The 12,451-nt window shown below is 43.0% G+C and overlaps 1 protein-coding gene across 1 annotated transcript in view; it reads right to left on the bottom strand.

Moving 5' to 3' along the window:
- dnah5 (dynein, axonemal, heavy chain 5) overlaps positions 1 to 12,451 on the bottom strand; it is a 531,647-nt gene that overhangs the window by 65,975 nt on the left and 453,221 nt on the right. The window contains exons 69-71 of the mRNA XM_078539077.1: positions 9,868 to 9,989; positions 6,076 to 6,225; positions 2,527 to 2,772 (exon numbers count right to left, since the gene is read on the bottom strand). Coding sequence (XP_078395203.1) covers positions 2,527 to 2,772; positions 6,076 to 6,225; positions 9,868 to 9,989 — 518 coding nt within the window. The remainder of the gene's footprint in view (positions 1 to 2,526; positions 2,773 to 6,075; positions 6,226 to 9,867; positions 9,990 to 12,451) is intronic.

The following is a 12,451-nucleotide window of genomic DNA, read 5'->3' as shown; positions in this document are numbered from 1 at the left end:
AATTTGGCATTAGTCCCCAGATGTTCGTATGGAGGACTTTGCAGGGTTGAATTTGCCGTTGTCTTTTCAGGTCTGTAATTGAGGTAATAGCACAGCATTTGGAACTGGAAGGAGGAGAATGTAATCCATATAGTAATTCAGTTGAATTAGCTAGAATTCAGTTATAGATGAATTCAGAAGCAGCTTGAGGTAGAAAGAGACACGAAAAATCTTGAACTGGAAAAAGAGAGATGCATAGGTTTGAACTTGAACTCGAGAGAAAGAAATCAAACAGACAGCATGAACTGGCTGAAGAAAAGCTTAGATTATGGGGTGAGAGAGAGTCTGGTGGTTTGGTTGAGGAATCGAGTCTCATTCCGAGCTTTGATATAACCAAGGGTCTTCGCATAATGCCCAATTTCATTGGAGTTGAGAGATATTTTCTCTCATTTGAAAAGGTGGCTACAAAGCTAAAGTGGTCAAAGGACACATGTGACAGAATTTTCCATGCCCGTTGGCGGCGGGCATGTTTGGCGGTGTGAATGGACAATATGGTGAAAAGGCCAAAAATCGGTTTCACAACGTCATTAAATCAGTTTGCATTCGTCCACTCTGCCCGTCAATGGCGGGCCACGTTTCCTGCCGTCGGATGTCGGGAACTTCATTGTCATACATCTGCATATCATTATAAACCCAACTTATCAGAATCATCCCCTCATGCTGGATCATCTACATAAGCGACGTGCACCTGGCAAGCTGCACTTCACTTGGGACTTGGAAGTTTGTTTGCCGACCTTGCTCCGGGCAGCACTCGCAGTCATCAGCTCCAGGCTTTGCAGACAGCACCACATCACTTTTAGGAGGGCTCACAGGCAGGTCTCTACCAACAGACCAGCCATAAAGCGGGGGTAGCTTTCCAACAGCTGCAGGCTTGCTTGGGGAAGGGGGAGAAGTGGCCTCAGGCAAGGGAAGGGGCTGCAGGGTGAGGGCTGTACTGGGGAAAGGAAGGTATACCAGGGCACACATTGATCTCTGCAAGATGGTGAGGGCTGAGGAGGCAGTCACCACAGGAGATGAGGCCAGGTGGAGATGTGAGGGTATGTGTGAGAGAGTGAGTGGTGGTGTCCCTTGAACTGGCAGTGAGTGAGATGCCAGTGAATGTTTGAGGGGCTTGAATGTGTGAGTTTAGTGTGATGAAATGGTTGCCTTACCCTGGCAGCACAGATGAGATCATTCATCCTCTTTCTGCATTGGATGGCCAACCGCCTTTTTGCAGCATTGGCACTGATCGCAACTGCAATCACCTACCAAGCCAGAGTGGTGAGATTGCTGGACCTCCTGCGACCAGAGCAGGAGTAGAGGACATCACGGCGGGCCTCCACGACATCCAAAAGGCATGCTAGGGATGCCCCACTGAATCAGGGGGCTACAGTCTTCTTACCTTTCAGGGTCATGTCTTCTGTGCAGCAGTCCTGGGCTGGAAGCACTAAGGGGTGTGTGCATGGCTGCATTTTAAATATGGCACCCGGTGTGAGGAAGTGGTGACATGGCAGCGGGTGGGCAAATGAGAGCCCATGCCATCAAAATGGCATGTTTCTCAAGAATGCATTATTAAAGAGATGGGTTTGGGATGTTATGACATGAAAAGCCGCCATTGTGGCCAACGGGTTAAACATTCTTTTTCCCGCCTGCTACTGCACTTAGTTCAAATTTGGGACAATTCCGCCCATGGATTCTCATTTTGTGAAATGTTTTGGCTCGGAAGATTATGGATATATATTCTAGCTTTCTGGAAAAATAATCCACAGATTATGAGACAATTTAAACTGCAGTACTTAATGCTTTCAAGCTTGTCCCTGAAGCCTATCAGTTGAAATTTCAGACTTAAAGAAAAGACCAAGTAAAACATTTGTCAAATTTGCTAGGGCGAAAGAAATGTTGTTTGACAGGTGGTTTCAATCAATGAAGCTGGAACAAACTTTTGAAAATGTGAGGAAGCTAATGATATTGGAAGAATTTCTAAACAGCATCTCAATAGTGATTAGGTCACACCTGGAAGACTGTAGAGTTTCTAAGGTACAGGAAGCAGCGGTTCTAGCAGATGGGTATGATATATCACATAGACGGCTAGCAGGCAATAGATCTCCATTTGTAAACCCACAGGAAAGCTGAATGCTGGGTTGTTGTAGGTTCTGGACCACCAGCCATTGTGTAGAAGTGAAACATAAGTGGCAATTTGAACCTGTTTTGTCAGTTAGGAAACTGACAGGATTTGGTGCAATGCAGGTTTTACACCACATCTGACTTTACTCTCCATTGAAGTCAATCAGTCATGTCTAAAATATGCAGATGACCCAATCCCTTCAGCTTTCTGCCAGGGTGGGGTGGTCATGACTACAAAACTCTTGTTCACATTGTACTTCAGTATGAAATAATAAAAGAAAAATAGCTTTAGAGGTATATTGATGTGTTCTTAAATAAAAATATTTAATCCTATACAATAACTCTCAAACCCCAACATGTTATTTTGTGGATGTTTTCTCTTACATTTGTCATGGTTTGCTGGAGAAGCTTACGGGCATGGATCTCCTGTCCTTGACCCATAGAAACACAGCGTGTTTCTATCTTGACTCTTTTGCCCAAAGCTATGATGGAATCTGTGGGATCAGAACCCATCGACAGAAAACAGATAAGAGGAGTATATTTATCTGATTCCTCCCAGGTCATTTCCAAGTCCAGGATGAGTCCTTCTGCATATTTTTCTCCCATTGCATCCATAATGTACTTACGAGCCTAAATAACAAATGGCAAAATTAAGGAATTGTTTGGTAGAGTCCTACTTCAAATCAGCTTCCATCCATCTATGTTTAAGATTAAAACATAGTGTTTATTGTATTAACGAAACTCAATGAAATACACAGCCATTCAATCATTTCCATTTTTAATTAAAAAATGTAATTTGTTTTTCTTTTTTCATAACATGCAAATTACTGTTTTCACTTACATATTTTCAGTTCTCAAAAGCTTCCTAAACCAATAAGCAATTATTATTCAATTGGGAGCCTGATTTAAATATGTTTATGAAATGTCATGCTTGTTCATGGCAAGACACCAGGACGCCACAAAACCTGCCTCCATAAAAATGTCAATGTGCACGTGAGTGTTGGATTAGGGTTGCATTTTGCGATGGGTTAACATCAAGGCCTTTACTTTCCTTGTACTGTATGCAGAAGGATAAAATGCTGAAAATAAAATGGGAAAGAGTCATGGATACTGCTTTTGGGAATTTTCAACTGGACTCAGTTTCCAACCAGCTCAATTTCTTGATTGTGGTTTTTAACTCACTGCCTAGAGGAAACCAGGTAAAATGGGAATTAAAATTAACAGCTCCTTTTTCTGCTCTGATACTGCCAACAGTAATTTTAACCTCTGGCAGTTGAGGCTTCTGCCTCAGTCAGGCCGTTGTTCAAAGAGATAGAATTATATGGGTCACAGAAAACCAGTGGATTTCCCACCACCCTGATCGGTGAGCTGCTTCAAAAGCATGAGCAGCTCACCAATGAATATGGTTCTGGGCCTCCAACTGCTTCAATCATGCAGTCAGCAGGCTTCCCTTGCCCACCTCCCACACAATGGAAGTAGCCACTTTGAATTGATTCCACGGTGTTACAGACAGTGGAGGAGAAATAAACAAATTCTCAATTTCCTTCTCTTACTGTCTGCAATCAATGTGGTTGTTTTGTAAAGGTAGATACTTGTGTTTTTAAGCCCTCTTTAATGTATGGTCAATTTAAGCAAACAGCAACAGACTTTTGGGAGTTTAAAAGTAAAGATTATTTATTCACATACTAACCCCGAGTCTAAACGCTACATCAATCACATACCACGCACTCAAGAAAGATACAATTATAGAAGGTAGGGCACCTCTACAAGTGGCAAACCAAAAAGAATAGTTAACAATTCATGTGATTGGCTTGTTGTAGGAAATCAGTCATTGTGGACCCAATAGAGCAAGAAGTCTTTTTCCACTCTCGGATTATGGTTGAGATGGGTTCAAATAGCTGAAGTCAGATATCCGGATTGTTGCAAGGTTCCCTTGGAGAGATGAATTTTCAGCAGCTCACGAAGGTAAGCACTTGTGGTTTTCGTATCAGGAGGTCAAATTTCTTTACAGATGGCCTTGGAGTTTTGGAATCAGGCTGGGAAGCGTTTTAAAGACTTTACAGCCTCCCATTCTTTAAAAGGTAAAGATGGCACAGCTTTGTGCTCCTGCTGTTCTGTACTGCTCAGTGTTCTCTTGCAGACTGCCTAGGTTTCTCTCTGGGTCTTTAGATAAAACTTGTTATCTCAAGCCGGTTTCAGTCACAAGACTGGTATTGTCTAACCAGAATGGTTTGGAAGTTCAAAGACATAAGTACACAATAGAAGACAGATGGTGGTCTTTTACACTTATTCTGTAGATAACTTATCTCTTCAGCTCTTTTTTGTGAGGCATTGATCTTGGAGAGAAGGGCCAGAATTTTTCCGTCGGTGAGCTGGGGGCAGGGCCCACTTACCGATATGAAAATGATGCGGGATGATGTTGGGGGGAACCCCTGACGTCATCCCGCCCCATTTAAATATTCAGGAAGGCGGGGGGACAGCGCGATCAGCTGTCCGCCCGCCAGCCTGTCAATGGCCAATTGAGGCCATTGACAGGATAATTAGGCCAATTGAGGCCATTTACAGGATAATTAAGCCAATTAAAAGCCCTGCCCACCCAAGCTTAAGGCTGGCGGGCAGGCCAAGAGCCCCAACGGCCTTCTGAAAAAACATGAAACCTCATCCACTGGTGGGATGAGGTTTCATGTCGGTTTTAAAAAACTTTAATAAAGTTTTCGTGATACTTATTAACATGTCCCATCTCATCTGACATTGTCACATGAGGGGAACATGTTAATAATTTTTATATTTTTCTATTTTTAAAGTTTGAAACTCTGTCAGTGATCTCCCTGAGGTAACACTTAGTCTCAGGGAGATGTGCGCTCTTTCGTGCACATGCGTGAAAGAGTGTACTCTGACAGTTGGGGAATCTCTCCCCCGCCGCACAGGAAGTGCATAGCGCTTCCTGTCGGGCGGCCCGCTGGGCGGGCTTTAATTGGCCCGCCCACTCAAAATGGCGGCAGGGCCCGTTTCGGCGGTGGCAATCGGCTGCCTGCCCGCCGCCAAGCCGGTGGGGCCCGCCTGCCCACCAAGAGCAAAATTCTACCCAAGAAGTCTAGAGGTCTATTGCTTCAAGCAATGGCAGCTGTGAATTCCACAAAGGGGTACTGTCTAGGTATGTCCATTCAAGGGGAAGTAGCCCACCCAGGATGACTCAATTAGGAACTTTCTGGAAGCTTGAGATATTCTGCGTTGTAAGTTGCAGCGGTCACCTGACTCTTTTGCAGCCATCTTAGCCATCTTGTGAGTGTCCATTTCAAAAACTTCCATAAGAACAAAATCCACGTTTGGAGTTATGAGTAGGATATGCCTTCAATGAGTATGACAGCAGTGTTATGTGTATGTTATTTGGCCAGGAAGCAGTGCCTGACAGCAAAAATTAATTGAGTGTCATGGAAGAATAAACTATATAGAACTCTGGCACCACTGTTGAATTTTCTGAATATCACAAGTTTGATTTGTCATTGAATTAACCCAAAACGTCAAAGGCTTTTCTTCTTATTTCTTTAAAATGTATTCTATTTCATAGAATTTGTAGTTTCCATTATGTTAGCAGATATGTAGCTCACACAGATTTCAGTTGTTCATTTTGTTGCTGATTCTTGACAGCACTTGTGGGTTATGTTTTTTGGGAATTTAGTGAGGAAAGGGAAATTCCTTCTGGCGGTGATGCACCTGATTGCAACACATGTATCAGTCATATTGGTTACTACCATGTTGCCTTTCACAGATGAAACCACACAGTAACTTTCCATACTATCACTAATTATGAAATATACTGCTCATTGAAATTCACATTCAATGTCAGTGCACATAAACCAAAGTTAACTTGTTTGTTTAAGCAATGTGGAATCTAACAAACAGCTTAATCAAGATTTACATTCTAATGAATACCTGAGCGATGGTTCTATCAGGACACCAAGATCTGATCAAGAGAAGACGTCGGAAACAGTCCAAGGATTGGTCATAAGCATTTGGCAGAACTTCTTCCTCAGGAGCTTCTTTATCGAACCAGTTTTTCCACAGTTTCTCATTTCTCCCGATCTATTCAAATAACATTGTTGTAAGATTGGGTGAACTGAAAGAATTTTCATTGTGTTGCAAAAGAAAAATCAACAAGGAAAAAAGACCCTTCAGCCCACCAGCACACATTCAAGTCACGTTGTAACGGTTTCACCACTGAGCTTAAATGTGTTATAAATAATCACCGTGTTTATTTAGCATATAAATACTTACCACTCTAACAGGTTTAACCCAATAACTATTCTAAATTTACTTTTCATTAATTTTCATTTATATGTCACCTTCTGTGGCATACTAAGAAATCTATACACATACAATTAAGATTGACCTTGTATATACAATTTTATATTTATGCACTTTGAGGAGGTTTGCCATTAATTACCTTCCTTCTGAGCTGGAAACATGGGCCTGAATTTTCTCGGAGTGGCAATCGGCTCCAGATTGCCGCTCTGTACCCAATTACTTACCTCAATTTCTTTTTTGATGCTATCTCACCTGACCTTCTGACTCAGGCCTGGCGAGATCCAGGGAGTACAGCGCGTCCCTAGGGCCCAGCGTCGAAGTTCAGGAGAGTTGGTGAAGAAAGCCATGCCTCCTTTTTTAATAGCACGAGCTGCCGTAAACCAGGTAAGTTTAAAGGTCCATTGAAATTTAAAGGTCCTTGACAGGGCAGGGAGAAGGTAAGTGTCAAGGATAAGTGGATAGGATTTGGGGGATGGGGGGATCAGAGGTCAGAGGGGTAGGAGGAGTTGGCGGTCAGAAGTTGGGAGGGATTGGAGATCGTTGGGGGGGAGGTCAGGCTGGGCCCAGGGGAGGGGGAAGAGGTTAGGTCTTAGATCGGGTTGGGTCGGAGGAACAGGGTGTTGGGCCTCGGGGTGAGCGGTCAGGCCTTGGGTCTGGTCAGGCTCTTGGGGGGGCGGGGGGGGGGGGGGCAGTGTTCAGGCCTGGGAGGGTGCCGGGCCTTGGAGGGTGGTTGGGCCTGCAGGGGGCTGATGTTGGGTCTCCGGGGTGTTGCGGGGGAGGGTGTCGGGCCTAGTTTGGGGTTGGGGGGGGGGGGAGTAATAAGGCCTCGGGTTGTGTCCGCCAGACCTGGGGGTGGGGGGGTGGAGATGAGAGTCAGGCCCGCTGGGTTGGAATGGAGTCCCATTTGGGTGGGGGAAATCCCATGTAGGGGCTTGTCAGGTTGGTGTTGGGCGACCCTGGGAGTTTGGGGGCTCAATGGAATGGGAGACCCATGGGAGGGGGTAGTTCGGGAGTGGCAGGGAGTCCCCTGGAGGGTCGGGGGTGTGGGGGTAGCCCCATGGACGGGGTAGCCGGGGAGTGAGGGGAGACGCCTGGGGGTTTGGGGAGTCCCCTGGTGGGCCAGTCTGGGTCTGTACAATAGTTACTCAGAAGTTAGAAGTGGTTTTAATCCTTCTAACCTTTTCTGGATAACTATTGGTGTAACCCAGGTGGAACCACCCAAAGTTTGAAATTTAAATTGCGTTTTCAGATGGTTTGCAGTGCCCAGGGGGAGTTTGCACTTCTCAGTAGTTGCTGTACAAACCTTACCTGCGAACCTCCAAAGGGGATTCCCCAGCACATCTTTGGGGTTCGCACCCGCACGCAGCCCCACCAATCCGACATTGGGGAACTCAGAAGTTACAGCTGCCAGTAAGTTTCTCTGATCTCTCCTTATAAATTAACTCGTTTTTATGTGGGATAGGTCAAATCGTCCTTTTTTCTGCACCTTTTCAATACATGTGGAATGAATTGAAGAAAACTGAACACAGCATTCAAAAAATTTATTGTAAAGCCTTGAAATAATATCTGTATACTTGTTCTCCATTGCTCTGGATGAATACCTAATACCTGATTCATTCTTGCAGTTGCTTCCCTCCTCCGCCTCCTCATTATGTAGACATTGAAAAATTATCCCTAACCACTTTTTTAGTTTGTTTTCTAGTCTTTGTACATTAATTCAATTCCATTAATTACAAACTCATGCCCCATGTTTTTTCAATTTATTTGTGATCCTTTACATTTATCAATGTTACATTTCATTTTCCATATGTTTGCCCAATTGCATTAACGGTCACAATCAATTTTGAAAATCTTTGTCTACATCGTCTGTATCCACTGTTCTCCCTAATTTTCCATCAAAGATAAATTTGGTTGCAATTGGCTTTAGTAGATGAGAAATTGTAGGGAGCCAAGCACATTATTTTCTCTATTATCCTTTTCTTCCCATTAATTACTTTTAAGTTTCCTTGTACCACTAGGATTTTGTCCCCTTCCTCCACTGTGAAAACAGAGAACTTATTTAACAAGTCTGCTATTTCCTTATTCTCCAGCCCTCATCTGTCTTCAGTGGTCCTACAATCCCATTACCACTATCTTTCCCTTAATTTAAAAATTTCTGCTGTTAACTTTGATATTCCTCTTTTTATTTCCAAGTTCCTTTTTTACTTATTACCTGTTTACTGTTTTTATAGCATTCTCAGACCACTGGGTTTTCATTTTTCCTGACATTTGTGTAAGGCTTTTCTTTTAAATTTATATGATCTTTCATGTTGTCCTTTTCCTGATCATGCCCCTACTCATATTTGTACGTGGCCAAATAAGCACTATGTGAAGCAGTCTCTTAAAACCAGCATTATTTTTATTGACTGATGAATGTTCATCAACCTGGGATTTTAACTCTATGTCACCCAAAGGTAGGAACGGAGGAGCAGGGCCAAAAATACTGGCGCCGGGTGTCATGTCAGTTGCAGGGCATCATTCCCAGTACTGGACATTTTGGATTTTCCAGTCAATCTCCAGTTTCCTGATGCAATGTGGAGCAAATCAACTGCCTCAATGTGGAGACCCAGTGGCAGGCCAGTGCTCTTGGCTGGCCTTCAGGCCCTCGCTACCTGCCAAGGTGGGCCACCCCCTGCTAACCCCACAGTGGTGGCTGGCTGCTTTTTCTTTTCTTTCATTAATGTCTTTAAAAAGTGGCTGAGAGGCCACCTTCTTGTTGAGGAGCTTTCCCAGTTATTTACCATTTACTGTAGCCAGATGCTTCTCTGAAGCTGGAAAGCCTCTGATTGCCACCCACCCCCCAACTCTACACCCACCTCGCCACATCTCCCCCCACCCCACCTAGCTTTGAGAGCCTGTCCACCACCCTTAATTAGCCAGAAAATCTGTCTCTGCCAATTAGGGGCTCAGCCACTTGAAAATCTCAACTTTGATTCATTCCCTGGGAGATGGGTTTCTAGCCCAAGAACAAATCTTGCTCCTGTTTTCCACTGCCATGGTGAAAATTCATCCCTATTTTCCTTTGCACAGATGTTGCCAAACCTTCAAACCTGCTGAGTAATTCCAGCAATTTCTGCCTTTATTTCTATTTCTATTGACGTCCTACTCCCTTGAACCAGCTCAATCTGACTCTCAAGTTGAAGAGCTAGTACTTCCCAGCACCCAGCATCTTTTGTTCCATCTGCTGGAATCATCTTCATAGGTACATGCTCTCTAGGAATTTTAGTCAATCAGTTTTAGGAGGCAATACTGTAAATCAGAGAGCATGTGAGCAGGATCAATAGAGGTGGTCTTGGAGAGCAACCATAATAATCTTTTTTATTTGTACTTCAAATCAACTGTATCACACAAAAAACCAGCTTTCATAAGTTTTTAACATACTTGGTCCAAGATATCTGCAAATTGCCTGAGTTTACGCAGTTCCACCAGGTTTAGCCAGGTCATATCTAAGATCCATTTTGCAGGTTTTGGAGGACAAGCCTTAAGGTCCAATGAAGCACCACCTGTAGTATATATAAAGAAAGCAAAGTTTCATTTTATATATATATATGTTCATTCATATGCTCCACATGTGAAAATCATTTTCTATTCAGTGAGAGCAGATAGGGGAGTATACCAGAGCTGGTGGCAGCATAGCCTATTGGGACCAGGCAACAGATTTAAACAGTGTGGGAGAGCTGGCAGCAGTAGAATTTATTGGGAGCAGAGCAGGTGACACCAGAGAAACAGAGGGAAAAACTCAACAAGTCACATCACAATCAACACATAGTGTGGAGTGGTGCAGACAAGTTACACATAACTATTAAGAACATAAGAACGTAAGAAATAGGAGCAGGAATAAATAGGCCATTTGGTCCCTTGAGTCTGCTCCCCCAGACAATAAGATCATGGCTGATCTGATGTGGCCTTAACTCCACTTCCCTGCCTGTCTCCCATGATCTTGGACTCCCTTGTCAATCAAAAATCTATCTAAGTCATCCTTGAATATATTCAATGGAGTGACTTTAAAGTTACAATCCCACGCATAAATTGTAAAAATATTGCATATAGGAAGGAACGTGGATAATGTGCACACTTCACGAATTATTGTAATAACTAAGGATGAAATTAAGAGAGACCTTGGCATCTTATTAAACTCAATGCTCTACATGTCCAACCAATGAAGAACAACAAGCTCCATAGGCAATAAATTGCAGGGTTAGATTGGTGAAACAGTAAATGCGATTACGTTCAAACACTACCTCCACTGCTCACTGGGGGAGAGAATTCCTAACACTAATGACCCTCTGGGAGAAGAAGTTCTTCCTCATCTTCTTAAATAGGAGGCCCCTTATTTTTAAACTACACCCCCTAGTTCTAGATTCCCCCATGAAGGGAAAATACCCTTTCAGCATCCGCCCTACATGTTTCAATAAGGTCACCTCTCATTCTTCTAAACTCTAATGAGTATAGACCCAACCAGTTCAACCTTTCTTCATAAGACAACCCCTTCATCTCAGGAATCAACCTAGTGAATCTTCTCTGCACTGCCTCCAATGCAGTATATCCCTTCTTAAGTAAGGTGACCAAAACTGCACAAGTAGTGGTACAGTTGCAGCAAGACTTACCTACTTTTATATTCCATCCTCCTTGCAATGAAGGCCAACATTCCGTTTGCCTTCTTAATTACTTGTTGTACCTGCATGCTAACATTTATGATTCATGTACAAGGGCACCCAGGTCCCTCTGTACCACAACAATCTGCAGTCTCTCTCCATTTAAATCATTCTGTTTTTCTATTCTTCCTGCCACAGTGGACAATCTCACATTTTCCCACATTATACTCCATCTGCTAAATTTTTGCTCACTTACTTAACCTATCTATATCCCTTTGCAGATTTTTTATACCTTCTTCACAACTTACTTTCCTGCCTATCTTCATATTGTCAGCAAATTTAGCTACAATACAGTCAGTCCTTTCATCCAAGCTATTGATACAGATCGTAGCTGAAATCCCAGCACTGATCCCTGCGGCACTCGACTAGTTACAATTTGCCAACCTTAACATGACCCATTTATCCTGATTTTCTGTTTCCTGTTAGTTAGCCAGTCCTCTATCCATGCTAATATATTACGCCCAACAGCATATGTTTTTATCTTGTGTAGTAACCTTTTACGTGACACCTTACCGAACGCCTTTTGGAAATCCAAATACACTACACCTACTGGTTCCCCTTTATCCATCCTGCTTGTTACATCGTAAAAGGATGCTAATAAATTTGTCAATCACAATTTCCCTTTCACAAAACCATGTTGACTCTGCTTAATTGTATTATAATTTTCTTAATATCCTGCTACTTACTCTTTAATAATGGATTCTAGCTTTTTCCCCATGACAAATGTTAGACTAACTAGCCTATAGTTTCCTGCTTTCTATCTCCCTCCTTTCTTGAACAGAGATGTTACATTTGCAGTTTTCCAATCCACTGGGACCTTTCCAGAATCTAGGGAAGTTTGGAAGGTTAGAACCAATGCATCGACTATCTCTGCAGCCACTTCTTTTAAGATCCTAGGATGCAGGACATCAGGTTGAGGGGACTTGTGAGCCTTAAGTCCCATTAGTATTCCCATTAATTTTTCTCCAGTGATAGTGATCATTCTAAGTTCCTCCCTCCCTTTTGCCTCTTGATTTTCAAGTATTCTTGGGTTGCTTTTTGTGTCTTCTATTGTGAAGATGCATACAAAATACTTGTTCAAAATGTCTACCAATTCCTCACTTTCCCCTTATTAATTCCCCAGTCTCACCCTCTAAGGGACTAATGCTAGCTTTAGCTACTCTTTTCCATTTTATATACTTGTAGAAGCTTTTACTGTCTGTTTACTCTCACGCTCCAATTTCTCCCTCTTCATTTGGTTTTTATAGCTTTCCCAATCTTCTGTGCTACCACTAAACTTTGCAGCTTTGTATGCCCTTTCTTTCAAATTG

The sequence above is a fragment of the Cetorhinus maximus genome, chromosome 3 (genome assembly GCF_964194155.1).
Source record: "Cetorhinus maximus chromosome 3, sCetMax3.hap1.1, whole genome shotgun sequence".
Classification (NCBI taxonomy): Eukaryota; Metazoa; Chordata; class Chondrichthyes; order Lamniformes; family Cetorhinidae; genus Cetorhinus; species Cetorhinus maximus.
Note: the sequence above shows the minus strand (reverse complement) of the source record. Positions and strands in the feature narration are given on the sequence as shown.